Source organism: Pelmatolapia mariae, linkage group LG18, assembly GCF_036321145.2.
Source record: "Pelmatolapia mariae isolate MD_Pm_ZW linkage group LG18, Pm_UMD_F_2, whole genome shotgun sequence".
Taxonomy (NCBI): Eukaryota; Metazoa; Chordata; class Actinopteri; order Cichliformes; family Cichlidae; genus Pelmatolapia; species Pelmatolapia mariae.
The window spans coordinates 2,656,341-2,680,021 of record NC_086243.1 but is presented as its reverse complement, the minus strand read 5'-3'; the positions used below and the strand labels follow the sequence as shown (position 1 = coordinate 2,680,021).

Genomic DNA, 23,681 nt, shown 5'->3' with positions numbered 1-23,681 from the left:
TACCAAAATAACACCGTTTCCTTGAATAATACAATAACACATAAGGGGAAGAAAATCTGCCAGAAAAGGAACACAAATACAAAAAATTAAAATGAGGACTTTAGAAAGACAAACAATTACCGTTTCCAAGCCATTAGTGCATTACTTCATGATACTCCCTTGTAACAAAACAAATCTTACTTGTGCCTCTGTACAAACTACAGATGGCACGATACGACTTTTTTATGTCCGATACCGATATCATAAATTTGATTATCTGTCGATGCCGATATGAATCCGATATAGTGTATTTTATAATAAATAAAACTGTTTTTTATAAATATTTTGCTGCATTTTGTATAAGTTCATACTCAGTTTAAAAAAACAAAACATTAAAGCTATTCTGTTATACCTGTATGCAAAAAATACACTGCACCCAAAATATTTTATACTTCAGCAATACTGATCAACCTAAAAAACTTACACCATCCTCCTTATTCAGGTATTCTAAACAGTACATAGAAATGTTAAACAACCTAACTAATAGGGCTGCCAACTCCCAGCAAAAATATTAGGAAACCACCCCCCACCCTCTGCCTCATAATGCTTAATTGACGTAATCTACTTTAATGCACAGAAATCAATTATTTTTCTACAAACCGGATTCCAAAAAAGTTGGGACACTAAACAAATTGTGAATAAAAACTGAATGCAATGATGTGGAGATGGCAAATGTCAATATTCCATTCAGAATAGAACGTAGATGACAGATTAAAAGTTTAATCGGAGAAAATGTATAATTTTAAAGGAAAAATATGTTGATTCAAAATTTCACGGTGTCAACAAATCCCAAAAAAGTTGGGACAAGTAGCAATAAGAGGCTGGAAAAAGTCAATTTGAGCATAACGAAGAGCTGGAAGACCAATTAACTCTAATTAGGTTAATTGGCAACATGATTGGGTATAAAAAGAGCTTCTCAGAGTGGCAGTGTCTCTCAGAAGCCAAGATGGGTAGAGGATCACCAATTCCCACAATGTTGCGCAGAAAGATAGTGGAGCAATATCAGAAAGGTGTTACCCAGCGAAAAATTACAAAGACTTTGCAGTTATCATCATCAACTGTGCATAACATCATCCGAAGATTCAGAGAATCTGGAACAATCTCTGTGCATAAGGGTCAAGGGCGTAAACCCATACTGGATGCCCGTGATCTCCGGGCCCTTAAACGACACTGCACCACAAACAGGAATGCTACTGTAAAGGAAATCACAGAATGGGCTCAGGAATACTTCCAGAAACCACTGTCAGTGAACACAATCCACCGTGCCATCCGCCGTTGCCAGCTGAAACTCTACAGTGCAAAGAAGAAGCCATTTCTAAGCAAGATCCACAAGCTCAGGCGTTTTCACTGGGCCAGGGATCATGTAAAATGGAGTGTGGCAAAATGGAAGACTGTTCTGTGGTCAGACGAGTCACGATTCCAAGTTATTTTTGGAAATGTGGGACGCCATGTCATCCGGACCAAAGAGGACAAGGACAACCCAAGTTGTTATCAACGCTCAGTTCAGAAGCCTGCGTCTCTGATGGTATGGGGTTGCATGAGTGCGTGTGGCATGGGCAGCTTGCATGTCTGGAAAGGCACCATCAATGCAGAAAAATATATTCAGGTTCTAGAACAACATATGCTCCCATCCAGACGTCATCTCTTTCAGGGAAGACCCTGCATTTTCCAACAAGATAATGCCAGACCACATTCTGCATCAATCACAACATCATGGCTGCGTAGGAGAAGGATCCGGGTACTGAAATGGCCAGTCTGCAGTCCAGATCTTTCACCTATAGAGAACATTTGGCGCATCATAAAGAGGAAGGTGCGACAAAGAAGGCCCAAGACGATTGAACAGTTAGAGGCCTGTATTAGACACGAATGGGAGAGCATTCCTATTGCTAAACTGGAGAAACTGGTCTCCTCGGTCCCCAGACGTCTGTTGAGTGTTGTAAGAAGAAGGGGAGATGCCACACAGTGGTGAAAATGGCCTTGTCCCAACTTTTTTGGGATTTGTTGACACCATGACATTTTGAATCACCATATTTTTCCCTTGAGATGATAAATTTTCTCAGTTTCAACTTTTGTTCCGTGATTTATGTTCTATTCTGAATAAAATATTGACATTTGCCATCTCCACATCATTGCATTCAGTTTTTATGCACAATTTGTTTAGTGTCCCAACTTTTTTGGAATCCGGTTTGTACAATAATTAGATTCAGCATTTTTCTTCAATACAGCTGCAGACAGCACAGACGGTACGTTCCCAAAGGAAAAAGTGCTATATGTACTACTATTACTAGGGTATATATTAGACTTAATATTTACTACATACAATAATGGATTTCTATACATTTAACCAGATCACCACTTTGGTTGTAAGATTTAGACAGTTATTTATTAAAAGCTAGACATTTTAAATGAGAATAAGAAAGAAAATTATTTATTTGTGCCCCCCTTTCCCTGTTAATGCCCTACCTGGCCCCCTGGCAAAACTTTGCTAGACCCACCACTGCACAGTTACCAGCTGTCAGCTACACAGAAAAGGATCCTGGTGTTATTTTTCTCTCAGAAACAGTTCATAACTTCCCTTCAACTCATTCATGTCACCTAAAAGGTAAACCTGTTTCTTCATTAGCTGTTCAGCTCTAATGATTCAGTAAAAACATCTCCTGGTTTCACCTTCATGTTTCCCTCTCGCCACATATCCAAACTGATATCATGACCAGCAGCTATTAAGGCTGTGGCTCCAGAAAACACAAGCGGATACTAGAAAGTAATATTAAAAAAAATTCTAGCAACAGCTTATCAAGCTTAAACGTGCTGCTGTTGTTTATCTGCCGTTTTCCTCTTTCTTGCACAAACTGGGCGATTAACAAACGAGAGAGACGGGACTAGCGACAGAAAAGCCGATCAGCTGATAATTGACCAGTTTCATGATTGAAGTAGCAACAGGAGAGGGAGGGGGGAGAATGAGGGAAGAAGTTTTAGCTGTTCAGCGTGAAGACACCGAATAACTCCAGCTTTGTGTCTTTTTTCATTCTAGCTGAAGTACGAAACAAATCGCTTCCTTTCCCCCTCAATACAAAACTCCAACAGCCAGTCCAACTGTGGCTCCAAACATCGGTTGTTAAGCTCAACATGGAAATACTATCCAAACATACAGAAATGAACTTACACACTTGCTTTACTTCTCTGTGTTAGTTTTCTCTGAGATTAAATGCAGCGGTTTGGAAGCACGTAGCGAGGCTTCAAATGCTAAACCAGATCGCTGACAGGTCTCGCACTCAACAGCTCTATCACGTGAAGCAACTTCTTTTCTGAGTTAATTTCAGTCCTGACAAACATCACTCTCAGTGCCTTTTGATCTCACATTTTTGGCAACCACTGAGTTATTCTCCTCCACAGTTTACAACCATTATTTATTTCTGCACAAAAGACGTTGTGCAACGCCAATCCTACTTATTTATTCCTACTGCACCCCTGACTGTGCAGGTGCGTTCAGAAGCCCCCTCCCCCGCCCGACTATTCCTTAATGCCAATGTTGTGGCGGTAGGGACGATTTCTCAATTTAAAACTGCAGGCTGTCTATACAGTGAACTTTACACCTAACTACAACAGAGAAATTGCCTCGTTTCATAATTTGTTAGTACAAAGTGTGCCACCAGAACTAAGCTAAAAACATATGACATTTTAACGTAGCAGTTTTCATCAATACAATTACTCTTTTAATAGAGCAGTAGCTAATAGAGCACATAGCTAGCTTAAGTCAAATCACGACAAAGTTCAGAGGTGTACAACTACTTAGACTTCTTTCTCCATGTGCACACGTCTTAAAGAGTCAACATGCTTTGACTGAGGTAAAAAAAATAAATAAAACAAAAACGACCGTAAAAGGTTTACTTACCGAAGCTAGACCACCTTTACACGAAGTTGTGTGATTAACTTGAGACCGCTTGCAGCACACATACTATGGCCTGTCGTAACGCATGCGCAAAATGGCCGAGCAGGATGCTGTGAAAAACATACTTTTGAGCTACATTTAATTAACTAAAATTAATTGGATTATAACGCAGGGAATGTACTCTGGAGTTACTCGAATTATATATGTAGACAGGAATTACTCATTTGAATTAAAAAGATATACCAAAATAAAATATGCTATATCTAAAAGGAGCCAGTATCACTTTTTTCAGTGGACTTAAAAAAAGAGATAAAGTTTGATATCAAAATAATGTGATATGAAATAACAGAAGAATCAATGACAGGGTAGTTACAATGTCTGTCTTAATTCCTGGTTTACCATAATTGGGAAGTGGAGGAGACCTCAGCTTTTTGTTTTAGATATGGTCATCGTAAAAACTGGAGGCTGCTTCGCCATTTATAGTTTGGCCACTGAAGCAGAGATGGAGCAAATACCAAGATTATTATTATTTACCAAGCAAAAACAATAGTGAAGCTCATGACAGGGCGCCAAATAATAATAATAATAATAATAATAAACTTTATTTATAAAGCACACTTAAAAACCAAGGGTATGCCAAGGTGCTTAACAAGTAACATAGAGAATAAAAGGAAGATAACAGAAATAGGACCAAAGCAAGTACTAGGTATGCAAGCAGATAGCTGCCTGTCACGGATACATAGGAAAGGAACAGATACAGAACAAACAAGGAATTAAATGAGCATAAAAGTGCATAATATAAAATCATAAAAGAAATGTTAACTAGAGGGAAAGGCAAGATTGAATAAGTGGGTTTTTAGTCGTGATTTAAACAGTGCTACAGAATCAGGTGCGCGGATATCAAGAGGAAGGGTATTCCACAGTACCGGGGCAGCCAGAGCAAACGCACAGTCACCCCGGGACTTCAGCCGAGATCTAGGTTGCGTCAGAAGTAGCTGAGTGGCAACTTAAAGATATGGAGCTATTATTTTTTTGTTGAATTCATTTTAAGGACAGCCAGCAACAACCTGTTTTAATTTTAATGATCTTCTAAGCTTTATCAACAATTTTTTTCACATTGTGATTTCAATGAGTTGCTGACAGACATTTATCAGTTACTGTTTTGTATTTTTTAAAACGATGTATGTGTGTTGTTATAGTGGTAATGCTGAAGGGGCATGAGGTGTCTTGTAGCTTGTCATAAATTTCACGAGTAGTACTACTGATCTCCCAGTTAGACCGGTACAGCCAGCATTATTTGCTAAGGTGGAGTTGTGTTGTAACAGCAACGGGTGGAAAGGGGTGGAGTTTGTCAGTGCACCTGATCCAAGCAGAGAAACATGCGGCATGTAGAAACTACGACGTCTCAAAAGTCCGAGAAAAGAACCTTAAAACTGCCGTGAAACCGCAGGACTTGATTTTGACCCTTAGAGCTAAGTTACCTAGGAAGTGCTAAAACTCTAAAGCCGCACTGCTGACACCAAGCATCTCCTCCAGGTAAGTTCCTCTAATTTATCTGAAAAGACCAACAGTTCCTCTGAGCCACTCTTTTTCTACTACAACTTAGTGTAAAAGTAGCCAAAGCGATTAGTAGGATATGAACTTTACATTAGCGTTTCCTTCAACTTGCGATACACAAGCTCCTGAGTGTTTGGAGCCGGCTCAACAAGCTGCTCCATCAACGCGTCATTATGCGGGCTATTTAGCGTCTGCGTCTGATGTCTGTCACTGTTTGCTACGTCAGCTAGTGACGAGAGCCAAAACAAAGCAGAAAGGAAAGCTACCATCATTTAAGGTATTCAACGTGTGGAATCACCGTTCTCTCTGACCCAGCACTGCTATTGTAGGCGAAGAGTCCACCAGGTGAAAGAACTAAAATAACTCAAGACGCTGTTTCTTAATATCTATTTTCCACACATAGTCATTAAGAAAAATGACTCTGCACATTTGCGCAGGAATGGTAAGCATTCCTCACAGGTTTGATCTGTAATGACAACAGGGATGTCTGTTTGCTCTCAGATGAGTCATAATAGCCATAACAGTCTGCTGAAGCAGTGAGCCCGGGATTATGATTATTGCAGTGTACTGTTAGCTGTATGGGAAGATTTTTATTTTCTGTTCCAGTAAGTGGGGGGCACAGGGGCAGTAAGACATTACTGTCCTCTCAACCTACTTTATTTTCAGACTTTTTGAAGCTGCGGTGTGTTTTAAATATGTCTCTCTTTAAATGTACACCTATGGGCATTAGAGACTCTGCACAAACTAATATACCATTCACAAACAAATAATTGTGTAATTATTCACTATTGAAATATCACAGCTTTGGAATATTAACAGTCTCATAACAATTATATCCACCATTTTTTACTTTAAATTTTAAAACACAAAGCCACAAGCTCTTATTGGTCATATTGAATTATTATCTTTGTGTGTTTTTGTGTGATTTATATCTTTGGCTGTGTGCCCTGCTGATGATGCAGTTGTCTTTCTTTAAGTAGCTGGAATGCAGGTTGTTGCCTGTAATGTGAGAGAGACAGACTGATGGATGCTAAATGCAGACTGATGGTTAAACCTTGATTATGTCCTTCCTTCTAGACTACTCTTTTGTTTGCATTGAAATTGAAAAATAATTTTAAACATGCTAAAATATCCTTGCATATTATTTGATCTCATTTTAAATTACATCACAAAAGGGAATCTTGCCTTACAAGACTTTTTAATGATGTTTTATGTATTTCTTATTCTGTCTCCTCTGATGTCCTGGTGTGCTTTTCTCTCTCGTGGACCCTAAAATTTTAATCTCCAATCTTGAGCAGTCATCCGATTATTAAAATAGAATGTCATTCATAACACAGTCATACAAAAATAACATTGCAGTTAAGAAACGCATAATTCCTACTTCCCCCCCTTTTTCAGCATATTTTTAAGAAATGCGTTCAGGGTTTGTGTCTGACCTGCAGCCTGTTTTTCCCTTTCTCACTCTCTGAGAATTTCCCATAGATGAGAGAAGTTCGACAATTGTGGGTTAACATAAGATAACAAATGTATGGCTTTGCAGCTGCTGCAGCCAACAATGTAGTTTTATGTTGTCTGCCTTTGTCAATTTTTATATTATTTTTCTCTTTTGTGTTATGACTTTGTTTGTGCTGCTTTGGAGGGGAACCAGGGCCTGTGTCCAGGTGAAACTGAGACGGTACCAGAGGCTAGCTTCTAGGCTGTAGGGAGATTCAGTACCTGCGGTATGATAGTGTTGGCTTCTAATGTTTTCAACTGAAGATACATTGGGTACTGCCACATATCCGCTATTGTCTCCTAAGATAAGTCAGTAGAGTAAACTATGGCTTCCCAGATTGCTTTGACACAGTGCACCAAAAACCCTGCCCAGAAACAGCTAGTGGCACACAAAGGAGAGGCATTGAGCTGACCCAGCCTCTAAACTCCCAGATTCCAATGTCATCTGGCAATTACTGGATAAACTAACACACAATCCACAGAGGCCCCCAGCTTGCAGCCCACAGGAGACAATGGTTCTGGCGCCCTGTGTGACAAAGTGGATGAGCAGTCGTAAAACTCTCAACTTGTCCCAGAAGTATTGACTTTTTGCACATTAAGCACATTATTCTCTATGATTTCCTATTGTCAGAATAACATTGGTGCACTGACTATCCCAGGTTTGTTTGTGTAAACATTATGTTGCCAGACAACATCACACCATTATTATGAATGTAGCAGCTAATGGACTGTAGCTAGATAAAAGATGAATAAGTATTGCAAGCTGAGCAGATCGCAGGTGGAATATTGAGCCATGACAGAGCAGATTACATGGAGAAATGCATGGGTTGCTGTCCATACAGAGCAACAGGGCAACCATAGCTGAACTGAGCAAAGAGTCCAGAGTGTGGAGAACTAATCGAGTAAATTAAAAAGTGAACTCTGGAGCGGAGCTGCCAGATCAGAAGAGCAAAGCTAAGGCAGATTAGTGAGGACAGTGGACGAGAGAGAGGATGCAGGCAGATATGGACAAGATGATAAACTTTGACTTTTCTACTTTTACAATCATATATTATAATGTGTTTCCTACTTTGTTGAAGCAGTTGTGAGGTCAGTTTGAAAGAGCAGGCAGTGACTGGTTCATTCTTTCACAGTGAGTGCTCTGTTTTTTTTTATGCCTATTGTAATAGAACTAATACCTCTCTTTATCTGAAGTTTGTTTGCAACTTTTCCACTCTTCTGCTACAATAATGAAATGCCTTAGATGTTGGTATTGTGTTGTTTATTGTACCCTTTGTTTATTAGTAGGCTCTAAAATATATTTTAGCTTCATGCTCTGTAATGAAACAATCTAAACAATTTAGTCAAATCAGTAAAACCTCTAAACCACGGGTCGGCAACCTTTCTGATGGTGAGTGCCATCTAAAATTTCCTCAAAAGTCAATGTGCCATATGATTGCATTAGCAATAAATTTAATAACACTCTATATTAACAGTTACAAACTATATAGACCAACTTTATAGAATTATATTTGTTCGCAGATGTTGGCAACTATCAGCGAATAGTTATCAGCTATTTTAAAACAAACAAAAGAGACACTTTTTATCCATAATAAGAACTCCATAAGAGCAAATTAACTATACAACAGAAAATGCAAATGCTATGTATGGTCTCCTCACAACAATGACAAGAAAAATAAACTGGGCCAACGTGGCATATTTGCTAATACAGAGATACACATGTTAATGTGATCTCTTGTCTCCGAGTGTCTAGCATTCAGATGTCTACCTGAGGACACTCTTCATGTGAGAGAAAATCCGCTCACACAGATATATAGAGCCACACACTGTCAATAAGGCCTCTGCAATGTTCTAAAGACAGCTAAACTTGTCAGGTAGTGATGTCCAGCAGGAGAAAATGCAAGCTCCATGAACACGCACGCAGAGACCGGCCCATAAAGTCTTTGAATGAAAACAAACGCTGTTGTGACTGTGATGTACACTGTCTTGTTGGTATATGTATGATTTCTATACATTTTACATCAGATAAAAACTTTGGTTGTAAGATTGGATAGTATTTGTTAAAAGCTAGACATTTTAAATGAGAATAAGAAAGAAAAGTATTTCTTTGTGCCCCCCTTTCCTGCCAATGCCCTACCTGGCCCCCTGGCATAACTTTGCTAGACCCGCCCCTGCACAGTTACCAGCTATCAGCTAGAAAAGGATCCTGGTGTTATTTGTCTCTCAGAAACAGTTCATAACTTCCCTTCAACTCATTCATGTCACCTAAAAGGTAAACCTGTTTCTCCATCACCTGTTCAGCTCTGATGATTCAGTAAGGACATCTCCTGGTTTCATCTTCATGTTTCCCTCTCACCACATATCCAAACTGATATCATGACCAGCAGCTTTTACAGCTGTGGCTCCAGCAAACATCAGCTGATACTAGAAATTAATATTAAATAAATTCTAACAACAGCTGATCAAGCTTAAACGTGCTGCTGTTGTTTAGCGCGACATCCGCTGGTTTCCTCTTTCTGGCGCAAAGTGGGCGATAAACAAACAAGAGAGAAAAGCCGATCAGCTGATCATTGATCAGTTTCGTGATTGAAGTAGAAACGGGAGAGAATGAGAGAAGAAGAGGCAGCTGTGCAGCATAAAGACGCAGAATAACTCCAGCTTTGTGTCTTTTTCCATTCTAGCTGAAATACGGGACAAACTGTGTTCCTTTTCAGCTCAAAACGAAACGCGTAATATTTTCTCTGAATACGAGACGACTCTGTTTTTTACGGGGCGGTTGGCAGCTACAAACTAACCTTATGAATAAAATAAAGTTCACTATCAGTAACATCACAGCACCCACCCAGCTGTATAGAAACTCCGTCATGCTAGCTAGTACACAGTACGAGTTATTGTAACAGACTGTAAAAAGTCAGCACAACGAAAATAAACTCCACCTAAACTTGGTTTATATCTGACCCAGATAGACTGCAGGTCATAACTTCTTACCTGAAGTTCAGTTCACCTGACACTCGGACCGGCGGCTGCCTCGGGTCTCTCCTCCTCCTGCCTCCCCTTTCCCTCATCCACCTGCTGGCCTCTGTGGAAGCTCCGCCACAGCCACCACCAAACAGTTATTTTTACACATCTGCCAGCATCTGGCCAATCCACCACCTTTCATTGTTTATACCGTTACAAAAACAAAACAAAACAAAAAAAACAACCATCGGCCCATAAAAACCATCAGTTAACCCTTCGCATGCAGGCTGTGGCACGCTTGCCCAGAGTTGCCGACCCCTGCTCTAAACATAATCTTATTTACTTTTTCTGTTAAGTCTAATTTGTAATTGGGAAAATTAGTTACTTTATGATGCAGGATTGGCTCAAAATCTTTGCCACGGTATCAAAAATTGTATTGAATATTTTCACGAGTATTGTATCGAGTCTGAAATTTTTGTCTCCTAACAACCGTATTCTGTAATGCTCTTTTTTTTAGGTGTAGTGGCGATTCCATTGTTTGTCCAACCAAACATCCAACAATTTAAAATAAATGAGCTACTGCTGCACTGTGGTGATATTTCGTACATAGGCAAAACAAGTCCAATGTCCAAAACTTGAAAGTTTATTTAGCCAGTTTGACCAGCAATAAACAAAGATAAATTTTGATTGTTTTCTGCTGCTTCTCCTGCTCCGGTAAAAAAAACAAACCATATGCCGGGGTGGCTATAGCTCAGGAGTCAGAGCAGATCATCTACTGATCAGAAGGTTGGTGGTTCGATCTCTGGCCTCCCCCTAGTCTGCATGCCAAATATTCTTGGACAAGATATTAATCCCAAGTTGCTTAAATGTGTGTGAATGGTAGTTAGCACTTCAAAGCATAGAAACAGTGCTTGCGTGATTGGGTGAATGTGGCATGTTGTAAAAAGTGTTTTGAGTAGTCCAGGAGAGTAGAAAAGTGCTATATAAGAATCAATCCATTTGCCCACCCCAGTGCATGCTGGTCCTATACCATTCCTTTTACTTATAGAAGATGGCCCTATAGTTCTTCCTGGCTGACTTAAAAAAACAAAAAAACAAAATATAACAAATACCTAAGTATTCACAGTATGTGTGTGTGTGTGTGTATTTACATATATATAATTTTTAATCAGATTCATCACAGGGTTGCTGTGGATTAATTTGTTTAATCACGATTAAATATCATTCATTTTTAACCTATATTAACCTCCTAGGACCTGGCGTCCACATGTGTGGACATCGCATTTTGGGTTATTTAGACCAAAATACTCAATTTTGCTCTACAAGGGCCTGATATCCACTTACGAGGACATTATACTGCTACTGTTCTATCAAAATTTTAAACGAATATCCTCATAAGTGGCTCTGATTTTTCTTAAAAACAAAAATGAGGTAAAAAGAAAAAAAAAATCTGGTAATTCTTTGTTTTTACATTCATCGGGCCCCAATATGCCCAAATATCAAAGGGAAATTAAAAATGCATGCCGTGGAAGAGTTCGGGTCTTAGGAGGTTAATCGTATTTCATTTTGCATGAGCAAACAGACTCAAGCGGACGACTGAGCCACGCGATGGTTTTACCGTCATTGTTGCTAACGTCAACGCATAAAAACTGTCGCTTGTCCGTCCGTAGTGTGGTTATATTAAATATAAGAGAAAGAGAGAACTTTAAGAAATTCTACAGTGACCATCAAAACGATGAAAAAATATTGCCGTAAAAAGTTTATTTTGCAACAACAGGAAACACACGATAACGTAATATGCAACGATTGACGTTTTCATATCGTCATCCGATATATATTGTTATATCGAACAGCCCTACAGAACATGTTTATTGAACATGTTAACATTCATGCTTACAAAAAACTTTCTGTAAACATTTATCCACATTAATGTGGCCCTGTTACTGAGACAAACTAACTTGTTGACATTGTCCGAGAGGAGAGCTGACCGCTTCTTATTTACAGTGTTGCCTGCAACTGAGAACAGTCTCTCACAGAGAACAGTGGTTGCAGGAGTGGCCAGATATTTGCAAGCCAGCAGTGCCAGCTTGTCATGAGCTCCTGAATGAGCTACAGAATCAAATGCATGATTCTGTCAGGCAGCAACTCCTCATCTGATTCATCTGTAAAGGACTCATTTTCTTGGGTGGCTCATCTTCACAAGTCTGTTGAGGTGGGGATTGATCATGCAGCAGTCTTCCAAGTGTGGGCCACACCCTCTCTCTGTCACTCTTGGGGAGGCACTTCAAGTCCTTGAATTGAGCATCCAAAGCTGTTGAAATCTTGAGCCATTCATTGTTGATAAAGTTTTCTTGACGGGAGGTTAGGTGTTCTTGGAATGCTGTTTTAAACCTAGTTACATACGCAGAGTCATCATCAGAGGTTTCCATCACATGATGCAGGTGGGAGAGGGCAGGCAGTACCAGGTACACACAGGGGTGTGCGTAATTATTCAGCCCCCTGAGTCAATACTTTATAGAACCACCTTTTGCTGCAATTACAGCTGCCAGTCTTTTAGGGTATGTCTCTACCAGCTTTGCACATCTACAGACTGAAATCCTTGCCCATTCTTCTTTGCAAAACAGCTCCAGCTCAGTCAGATTAGATGGACAGCGTTTGTGAACAGCAGTTTTCAGATCTTGCCACAGATTCTGGATTGGATTTAGATCTGGACTTTGACTGGGCCATTCTAACACATGGATATGTTTTGTTTTAAACCATTCCATTGTTTTCTGGCTTTATGTTTAGGGTCGTTGTCCTGCTGGAAGGTGAACCTCCGCCCCAGTCTCAAGTCTTTTGCAGACTCCAAGAGGTTTTCTTCCAAGATTGCCCTGTATTTGGCTCCATCCATCTTCCCATCAACTCTGACCAGCTTCCCTGTCCCTGCTGAAGAGAAGCACCCCCAGAGCATGATGCTGCCACCACCATATTTGACAGTGGGGATGGTGTGTTCAGAGTGATGTGCAGTGTTAGTTTTCCGCCACACATAGCGTTTTGCATTTTGGTCTCATCTGACCAGAGCACCTTCTTCCACATGTTTGCTGTGTCCCCCACATGGCTTGTGGCAAACTGCAAACGGGACTTCTTATGGTTTTCTGTTAACAATGGCTTTCTTCTTGCCACTCTTCCATAAAGGCCAACTTTGTGCAGTGCACCACTAATAGTTGTCCTATGGACAGATTCCCCCACCTGAGCTGTAGATCTCTGCAGCTCGTCCAGAGTCACCATGGGCCTCTTGGCTGCATTTCTGATCAGCGCTCTCCTTGCTCGGCCTGTGAGTTTAGGTGGACGGCCTTGTCTTGGTAGGTTTACAGTTGTGCCATACTCCTTCCATTTCTGAATGATGGCTTGAACAGTGCTCCGTGGGATGTTCAAGGCTTGGGAAATCTTTTTGTAGCCTAAGCCTGCTTTAAATTTCTCAATAACTTTATCCCTGACCTGTCTGGTGTGTTCTTTGGACTTCATGGTGTTGTTGCTCCCAATATTCTCTTAGACAACCTCTGAGGCCGTCACAGAGCAGCTGTATTTGTACTGACATTAGATTACACACAGGTGCACTCTATTTAGTCATTAGCAATCATCAGGCAATGTCTATGGGCAACTGACTGCACTCAGACCAAAGGGGACTGAATAATTACGCACTTTACAGTTATTTATTTGTAAAAAATGTTTGGAATCATGTATGATTTTCGTTCCACTTCTCACATGTACACCACTTTGAATTGGCCTTTCACGTAGAATTCCAATAAAATTGATTCATGTTTGTGGCTGTAATGTGGAAAAGTTCAAGGGGGCCGAATACTTTTGCAAGCCACTGTACGTTGACAGGGACATTTCAGGAATTTTGAGTTATTCTGTGGGTGTTCTGCAGATGGTTAATTGCATTAAAAAAAATTATCAGATTAGTCATGATGATGGATTAATCTGCATTAACGTGTTAATTTTGACAGCCCTAATATATATGGATATATATGTTCCTCCTTCTCCTCTCTCCCATAATCATAATCTTTTTGCTTTTTCTTTCAATCCAGGTAAGGAGTCCCTGGTTTATTGACAGTCCCCAAGGTGCTGGTGTCCCACACTTGGTGAAAGAGCAGAACAAGCTGGTTTCAAGTAGCATGTCTGGTGGAGAGATGATACCCCTGTCTGCTGCCTTTACAAGGGGCTCTAAGGCCAGAGCAAGTCTACCTGTAGGCCGCTCAAGTGGTCAGACAAGAGGTTGGCCGTTAGGTATGTAGACACATCTAAATAAATCTGTTCAATAACACTGTATGAAACAGTTTACTTCTTAACTGATTTTGACAACACATGAATATCCTGCAAAAGCTGTATGGAAAATATGGTCAGGAAAATGCTGTCAGGATCCAATTTATAATAAAATACCATATTCCCAGATCACTTCCATCTCTCTTTAAAACATTTATTTTTAGAAGACATAATGATACAATAAACACATACACACACACACATATTAAAAAACACATAGGTGGGGGGAATGTTGGGCAAGTCTAGTGCCTGCCCCGAATCCAGATATATGGGAAGGCTTGCTTAAAGAAGGCATCTGGTGTAAAATCTTGGCCAAATTAACACTAGATTTACTATCCTGCGCAAATTTGCGTAACTTCCCTAAACCCAACACCCCCTAGAATTACTGGCTTTTTTATTTTCTGGTGCAAGTCCCGAGGTGTTAAGCACCCCTGCTGAGATTTTCACAGGTCGTCAGCTTGTTTCTCCTACAGCTTTTGTTGTGCAAACCACCCATTATCCTTGAGGCCTGGCACATTTGCATTTGCTCACTCAGAGTTGCTCAGATCCAAGGCAGGCCAAACCTCTGTGTTACAACTTTCAGAAATGCCTGGTAGAAATGCTTCAACTTACTCATGAGATTTTGACCACATTTTTTGCGGAAGTCACAACTGTACTGAATGCACGACCGTTGTTGCCAGCTGCAAGAAATGCTTGGTAGGGAACAGCTGTTCCCTACCAAGGTTCGTTTCAAAGTTTGAAACACTTTGAAATAAAACAGACTTGTGTACCCATATATTGTGAATGTCTGTCTTTTGTATGTAGGTTGTAAGACAGAGGTTTGGCCTGCCTTGGATCTGAGTAAACAAATGCCAATGTTGCACAAACACACACACACACACACACACACACACACACACACACACACACACACACACACACAGCAAATCTGCATTTATTTGTCCCACAAGTGGAAAATCTGCATTGTCATTGCAAAAAAGTGGACAGAGCACAGTATAGAAAGTGCACTATACAAACAATCTGGAAACATAAATATGGACACGTGTATTCAAAAATATTGGTGTATGTATACACACACATCTATCTATCTATCTATCTGTGTGTGTGTGTGTGTGTGTGTGTGTACACACACACATATATACATATATATATATATATATATATATGATATAGATGTGTCTGTGTGTATAACTAGACTTTATGCATATTATATAAGGTGTAGCTATATAAATATATAAATATATGTACAACTCTATGTATATATGTTTATGGCCAGGCATCCAATGTAGTGACAAGGGTTGACAAGATCTAATATTGCATATGAGAAATATTGCACATAGAAACTACCATGGTGTATAGTACGCTGCAGGTAAGGAAGGAAAGTAGCCTTGCAGGGAAGGAAAGAACTGAATCTCTCATGGTTAGGGGTTGGGGGAGGGTGTGTTTGCACAACAAAAGCAGGAGAACAATGGAGCTGAAGACCTGTGAAAATCTCAGCGGGGTGCCAAGAGGTGTTAAGGTCGGGGGGAATTTACGCAAATTTGCGCAGGCCAGTAAATCTAGTAGTAGGGACTTGCACCAGGGAAAAAAGGCTCAGTAATTCTAGTGTTAAACATCTAGATCATAGAGCATAAAATTTCCGCAATGACCACCTCCAGTGTTATTGGCTGTTGTTTGCCAAAGACAAAGAAAGAAGAAAGGTGAAATGCATCCTCAGACATTATCGTCCGGGTAAGAAAATCACAGAATGTTGATTCTGTTTATTTGGACTCCATCTCTCTGTGTGGCAAGAGACCTGATGGAAGGGAAGCAAAACCAGGAGCATTGGAGTTGGAAGTTGGTCTACAATGTTGTATATTAGAAGTGAAATGAATCGGGGTAATCTTGAAGGTAGAACAAGTGAATAGAGTTGTGGAGGTGATGAGATTGTCAGATAGGATCATCAGTTTGAAGCTAAAAACTGAAGAGGTGATGTTGAACTTTGACTGTGTATTCCTCACAATCTGGATGTTAGTTAGAAGAGAAAGAAAGAAAGCTGGATGAAGTGGGAGAGAGTGGTGACTGGAGTGTTGGGCAGGTGTGGTGTTAAAGTGAGAAATTCAGGACAGACGATTGTGGTTGGAAAGAATGGAAATAGTTGTCGTGAACTTGCACTCTTCTGTTCTTTCTAATTTTAGGCCTATTTCTAAGCTCCCCTTTCTATCAAAGGTTTTAGAGAAAGCAGTTTATACCCAACTACAGTCATACCTGGACTTAAACGGCATCTCTGAGATTCTGGTCCAAGTCTGGTTTCAATTGACAACATAGCACAGAAACAGCCCCTTTAAGAGTCTCTAATGACCTACTTTTAGCCGTTGATGCTGGCAGTTCTGCTGTCCCTGTGCTCTTGGACCTGACTGTGGCAGTCTTCTGTCACAGCTTGAATTATGTGTAGCTTATATGTTTCCAGTCATATATGCCAGATGTGCCAGAATTTCTGTCCATTTATAGCAGTATTCATCACCTGTGTCCCCACTTAGCTGTGGAGTGGGGCTGGCCATATTATACCGTTCACGGTAATACCGGTACAATGTTAGGCAACGATAAGAAAATAAAATATCGCGATAGAATATGGGTAAAACGCGCATGCGCAGTGCCTTTGTTTTCATACGCACATGGCCGAAAAGCATGGCGGCAACGGAGAATGAAAAGGGGGAAAGCGGATCGGATGAACCAGAATTGGTTTGTAAAAATGGTGCAACTTCAGTGATTTTAGAGTACTTTATTGCATTTAACCCATTCACTCAGTGAAGCAGTGGGCAGCCATTGGGCGCCCGGGGAGCAGTGTGTAGGAACGGTACCTTGCTCAGGGGTACCTCAGGGTAGCTGTTCAGGGGAATCGAACCCCCGACCTTCCGATCACGGGGCCACCACTCTACCTACTGAGCTATCCCTGCCCTGATGTGGAACTGGTTTGGTGTTTCTCTGTCAGATACCCACCGAAGCACATTTTTTTTGTAGAGCATGCAAGCGGGCCATCGTTATTACCGTATTTGTCGGACTAAGGTGCTTGTAAATCTGGGAGTAATCTGGGTCCAAAACGCAGTCCGCTTCAGGTCCCAAAGTCAAACGAACACTGCAGCATCACTGAGAGTTAAAAACTGTCTAAATTCTTTCATCTTTAATAAAATGATCAGCATTGCTGCTTTACCAGGTGCAACATCCAGGCATCCACGAAAACAGAATTTATTACATTTAACAGAGTTAGAAGTTAGCAGAAAGTTAGCGGAAGTTAGCTCGCTAGTTGTGCTAGTTACCTAAACATGATATAGCATGTTCTGACTAAGAGATTTCTGAAACAAATTAAAACATACAGCTCTGTTTTTACTTCCAACATAAATGAAGACAAAAAACTAAACAGCAGTGACGTTTGTAGGGTTACTGAAGTTGGGCTAGCTGATATATAATGATGTGCTACGTGATCGTTAGCGACACAGCTATGTTAGCATAACATACACAGTGAAGCTGGAGGATGAACACTAACTTTTTTCCACTCAATAAAAGTTAACATGAGGGTTCCTGATGGTTAGGGACAAATGCAATCGCATGGCAGGATGCTGTAAACGGACCAAACTTCAGTCAGGAGAGCAACTTTGAAAATCCATCCACAATACAAGGTTAGTCATTAATATACTGCAACAACATGGGAATAGAGCAGCTGTGATGGAATACAGCATTAATGAATCAATGGTACAGAAGTGGGGGAAGCAAGAAGAATGAGCTGAATAAAGTTTGATTTATCTGACTGCTTTGTTTCGCTTAATGTGCCTTATAATCCCGTGCACCTTATGGTCCGAAAAATACGTATTTGACTTTTTTATTTGGCACACTGGAGTTTAAAGCACCTCTTTTCAACTTTAGTGGATATTATACATGGTTACGCTCAGGATATGTCAGCTCATTTCTACTGGAAATGCCTTTTGGTTAAATTTTCAGCAAGGAATTTGCATTTGCACTGTTAAATTTTAAATAGCTTTAATGAAACTGAGTCAGCCACAGCATAAGGATGCAGTGGTGTGCATGGCTCTGTACATTATCACAATAAACGTTAAATGAAACAACTCAGATGTAGTTGATGTGCAGACTTTCAGCTTTCATTCAGTGGGTTGAAAAAGATTTAATAAAAATGTGAGGAACTAAAGTATTTTTTAACAAAGCCCCTTCATTTCAAGGGCTCAAATGTAATTGGACAATTAAATAACTGAAAATAAAATGTTCATTTCTAATACTTGGTTGAAAATCCTTTGCTGGCAATGACAGCCTTAAGTCTTGAACTCATGGACATCACTAGATGTCCTCCTGAAACTGAGTCAGTTTCCTCCTGACTCTCCCAGGCCTCTACTGCAGCAGCTTTCAGTTGCTGCGGTTGGGCCTTTCTGTCTTCAACAAGTGAAATGCTCAATTAGGTTAAGATCAGGTGACTGACTTGGTCATTCAAGAATATTCTGCTTCTTTGCTTTAATAAACTCATGGGTTGCTTTGGCTGTATGTTTTGGGTCATTGCCCATCTGTATTTTGAAATGCTGCCCAGTTAATTTGACTGCATTTAGCTGGATTTAAGCACACAGTATGTCTCCGGACACCTCAGAATTCATGGGGCTGCTTCCGTCTTTTGTCACATCATCTCTAAACACTACCCAGATAGCAAGACGACATTGAATCTATGTTGATTTTTCATCCGAACCGTCGTATATGGTCGGGGTTGAAATGCCAATGTTGTAACAACGTTGAAATACTGTGGTAAACCGACGGTCTTACTATAGAGACGTTGTAACGATGTTGATTCACCGTTGTTTTTTTGTCATTGATATTTGATCTATTTATAGTCGACCAGGTGACAACAACAACGTCGAGAAAACGTCTATTTATAGTTGACGATCGATCGGCTCCGGTCACCATCAAAAACCATCGATTTGTAGTTGAGCATTAAATTGCTTTGCAACTGATCGGGTATAAAGTACCAGAGAAAGTAGATTTATTGTTCATTTGTTATCAATGACTTGGTCTAGTTCACCAGCTTTAAAAAATCGTGTCTACGTGCAATTTATGTATAGTTGACCGGGAAATTAAAGCAGCGATCACTTGGACTATTCCGCAGCACCCCTCTCACATTGGTACACCCCCCCCTCCCCCGGTATTCATTGTCTTCTACAGTAGAGCGGGACATTTAATTTACTCTCAGCGGAATTGACCGGAGAAGGCATCAGTTCATGCACTGCACTGGCCTGCACCACGATTAGTATAAGGTAAGAATGAATGATTTTTTTTCCTACTCGGTATTTCCATGTTTGCATTTGAATAACAGTAAAAAAAAACTTGTTAATGTTGTACATTAACGAGTTTTTTTTACTGTTATTTAAATTGTGTCTACTTCTTACAATCCGGCAACAAATAAATTGCACTGCGAACAAAGTATATCAACAAAGAAAACATTTTTGTTTCATAATTTCTTCGTTATATTCCCTTACAAAGCTAGCTTTAACGCTTCGAGGTTTCCTTTGTTCTTGCCGTCGCCTCGGCGCTTGACCCAGACTTTCGCTCTGTAGTTGCTTAGTACTACAAAAAATTCTAAATCTGTGATATATGATTGATAAACGTAAAGTTAACTGTATAAACGTGTTCAATGACTTTGTTACTTTTGATGATTGGAGAGCACTCGCTTCAATTCGCACACGAAAACTTTAGACTCAGTTTGAAAGCTCACGCAGCATGCGTGACTGTACGTTGCACGCTCACCTAACTTTACGTTGCACGCGTACATGACTTTCCGTTTGTGCCTTGAATAATGAATAAGGCTACGTCCACACGTACCAGCGTATTTTTGAAACCGCTGATTTTTCTATGCGTTTGCACCTTTTGTCCACACGTAATGTATGTCTGGCCATACATTGTGTTTGTATTTCCAGGCACATTTCACGAAGCAGAACGCAGTCTTCAGAGATATCCACGTGAACGCTGTGATACGTCTGACCTTCAGTCCGAAGAAGAAACCCAGACCAGTCTTAAAAGAAAGCACAAGTAAAACCTTTATATTCACAAACATATCTTTGATTGTTAAGAATTTATGATCTTGTCTTTTATACATATCTGTGGTGCTTGCATACTGCAATATCACCACATAATATAGTCCAAAAAGTGGAAGTTTGTAAACTTTTTAAAAATGCAAAGCCGTGTACACTTGTGCACTTCAAAAATTCATTGTATGCTGTACCTTCTTGCACGTCTCTGTTTCCTGTGTGTGTTGTTAGAAATCAAACTAACTTTAGGAAACAATATGCCAAAAGCATATTTACAATTACTTAAGACCGTTTTTAATTTCTTTTCTTTAGACCAAATCCCCTGTACACATATACGGACTCAGAGGATGAGCAGCCTACAAAAAAACGGTTTCCCCAGGCCCCTCGAGTGAAAATACCAGGTAATAAAATACTGTCTAGTGTCTGTGTACATATCTGTGTCTGACACAAGGAAACTTTTTTGACAAGTTGTCTGTATTCTTAAATACTTAAAAAATTATCTTTTTCTAAACAGCCCTCATCACTCCGCAGTCTGCCCCCCAGCTCACTGATAGCAACCATCATAATGCCCCACCCAGCTTCCGGCACCTTTCGCCACTCCGGCACAAACCGACACAGCTTTGCGATCTCCCCAGCATGCAGAGTCTGATGTCTTCCCTATAGATGGTATGCTTTTAAAAAAGCTTTAAAGCTGCATCACAATGTCATTGTACTCTTATCTTCAAAACACCAGTTTATACTCCTGAATGTCATCTTGTTGTGATTTTTTTTTTCTGTAGATTCCAGAGACTCTGTGAGGCCACTATTACAAGGCAAGTTTGAAAATCTTGGAATTTCACAGTTTACATGGTATAACAAATATATGTGACAGGCAAAAACTAGTAAACACTTTTAGCAGTTACAAGAACTAACAAATGAATATCCAACAAAAGGGAATAGAAATACATTGCACTGCCAGTACTTTGGTTTATTCTTTGTATGACTTGAAAATCAGGCTTTAGGGAAAACTAAATGACATGTTTCTATCATCAATTACATGAAGTAAACACACAAGCACTTGCATACACATTTAAGACATGAGACTCGCTAATTCCATCTCATAAAATGTGTCTATAGGTGAGACGCTTTGCGTTGATTGGTGCTGCTGGACCACACTGGAGGTGCGAGTCCGCCGTGTAATGGTTTATGCCATTACAAAGGAGCTGGCCTCTGTACTCAACTGGACAGGGGAAAAAAAAACAAGGACCAGACAAAGCAAAAAAGGGCATTTAAAGAGACAGCGCTGTGCAGATGCATATTTGGTAAGTTTTAACATTTATTGTAGTTTTATGAGCCTAAAGTGAACAATAAAGGGATCAATTGATGTGCTGGGTGCGTTTCACATTTCCTATGTCTGTTTTTTGCTATATTACTTTGTCTTTCTTAATAACAAGACTTTCATGTCCGGTTAATCTGGAGATGGAGTCTTTGGTCTTCGGCTTGTTTTGTCCTCGGGTTGTACACTTTGTACAGCCCGAGGACCCATGTTTTCTTTTTTTTTTTTAAAGGATACACGGCACACCATGCTAAGACATATCGCATTTTCAGCTTATAGCTCTTTGGGAATCAAATGCGGCAGTTTGCTGATTTCCGCCTGGTGACTTTCATGTTTATCAGCCTAGGAGTTTACATACTTTCTCCCTGCTGAAGACAATTAACAAGAGCTTATTCATGTGCTCTAATTCCCTTTTTTTGTGTGTGTGTCTATTTTTTGTCCTAGATGGCCTGGCGCAGCAGGTAGGGGCGAACTCTATGTCTGAGTTGGTCTTTGCTCAAGCAGTCCAGAAATGGCTCAGATATGATCCAGATCGTACGGGTGGCGCGCAGGAAGCACATCATCCATCCCCATCCCGGAGTAAATAATAAAAAGTGACGTGAAACATAGAAATGTAAATAGGAAACTTTGTCTTTTAATAAAGTATTTTGCAAATGATACATGTCTATTGACCTTTTTTGGTTTTTTGGTTTTTTTCAATAAAAAGCAACTGTGCGAAAGAGGTGGAAAATCAATACCATATCTCAACAGTGTTTCAATATCAGAATCTGACATTGTTTCAATGTCAACAGTGTTAGAAAATATAACGTCGAATCAATGTCAGGTTTCAACATTGATTCAACATCAAAACCTGACGTTGTTTCAACGTTAAAAATGGGTGCAAGAGTGATGTTGGGTCAACGTCACACTTCAACGTTGCTTCAATGACGTCGCCTGATATTGACTCAACATTGTTTCAATGTTTCCTTGCTATCTGGGTAGTGCCATTGCCAGCCATGCACATCCAAGCCATCACACCGTCTCTGCTGTGTTTTACAGATGATGTGGTCTGTTTCGGCTCATGAGCTGTTCCACGCCTCTCATACTTTTTGCTAAAAAAAAAAAAAAAAATTAAATTATAAAAAGCCATCACAGCTTTGGAAAAGCATTCTTTGGACAGATGAAACCAAGATCAAAGTCCAATCTAGCCTGTCTATTCTTGAGGCTTATGAGTGTCTTGCACCTTACAGTTATATTCTTTGTATTTACTTTTATGCTGTCTTCTCTTTAATGGAACACTGGATATGGATACTCCTGGAGAGTGTTGTTCACTTGGTTGGCTGAAGGGGTTTCTCATCACCATGGAAATGATTCTGTGATCATCCACCAGTGTTGAATTCTGTGGACATCGAGGTGTTTTTGCATTGCTGAGGTTACCAGTGCTTTCTTTCTTTCTCAGAAAGAACCCCTGGATGCAGATTTCGCCACTCCTAATATTGTAGCAATTTTCTGTTTTAGTTTTTTCTGTTTTAGCAGATTAAGGATGGCTTGTTTCACTTGCATGGAGAGCTCCTCTGACAGCATGTTGTCTGTTCATAGCAGAATCTCACAAATGCAAGCACCACACCTAAAAACCTGCTTAAGGCCTGCTTAATTGATAATGACATAATGAAGGAATTGCCAACACCTGCCAATGAAATAGCCTTTAAGTCAATTTTCCAATTACAGTGGTCCCTCGCTGTAACGCAGTTCACCTTTTGTGGCCTCGCAAAATTTGTTTTCTGAAATTTTGCGTTCCTTTTTTTCTTTTTTGTTTCTTTTTTTTTTTTTTTACAGCGCATTGTGTTCTGCGTCCTGATTGGTTATAGACCACTGTCAATCAATGGTTGTTCTCTAGTGATGTGTCGGTCGCGAACGAAATGGCTCTTAGAGCCGACTCTTTGAAGTGAACGACGCGAGCCGGCTCCTTATTGGGAACCGTGGGTTGTTTTTTTTTTTCTTTCTCTCACCCTCTCGCACTGTTTTTCCACTTCACTCCGCATGCGAGCCTTGTGCTTTACGCTGGGAAGGGGGGGGGAGGGGCGGTAGT

The 23,681-nt window shown here is 40.2% G+C and overlaps 1 protein-coding gene and 1 long non-coding RNA gene across 3 annotated transcripts in view; both read left to right on the top strand.

Annotated features, from left to right (window-relative positions):
* si:ch211-207d6.2 (SRC kinase signaling inhibitor 1) overlaps positions 1–23,681 on the top strand; it is a 186,294-nt gene that overhangs the window by 79,931 nt on the left and 82,682 nt on the right. For both annotated transcript variants that reach the window (XM_063461399.1, XM_063461398.1), the window contains exon 3: positions 14,008–14,206. In XM_063461399.1, the coding sequence (XP_063317469.1) occupies positions 14,008–14,206 (199 nt within the window). The remainder of the gene's footprint in view (positions 1–14,007; positions 14,207–23,681) is intronic.
* Positions 19,359–22,270, top strand: LOC134616540 (uncharacterized). The gene is made up of 7 exons (XR_010091461.2): positions 19,359–19,527; positions 20,188–20,299; positions 20,611–20,699; positions 20,813–20,964; positions 21,078–21,110; positions 21,415–21,599; positions 22,058–22,270. It is a non-coding gene; the product is annotated as an uncharacterized LOC134616540 (long non-coding RNA).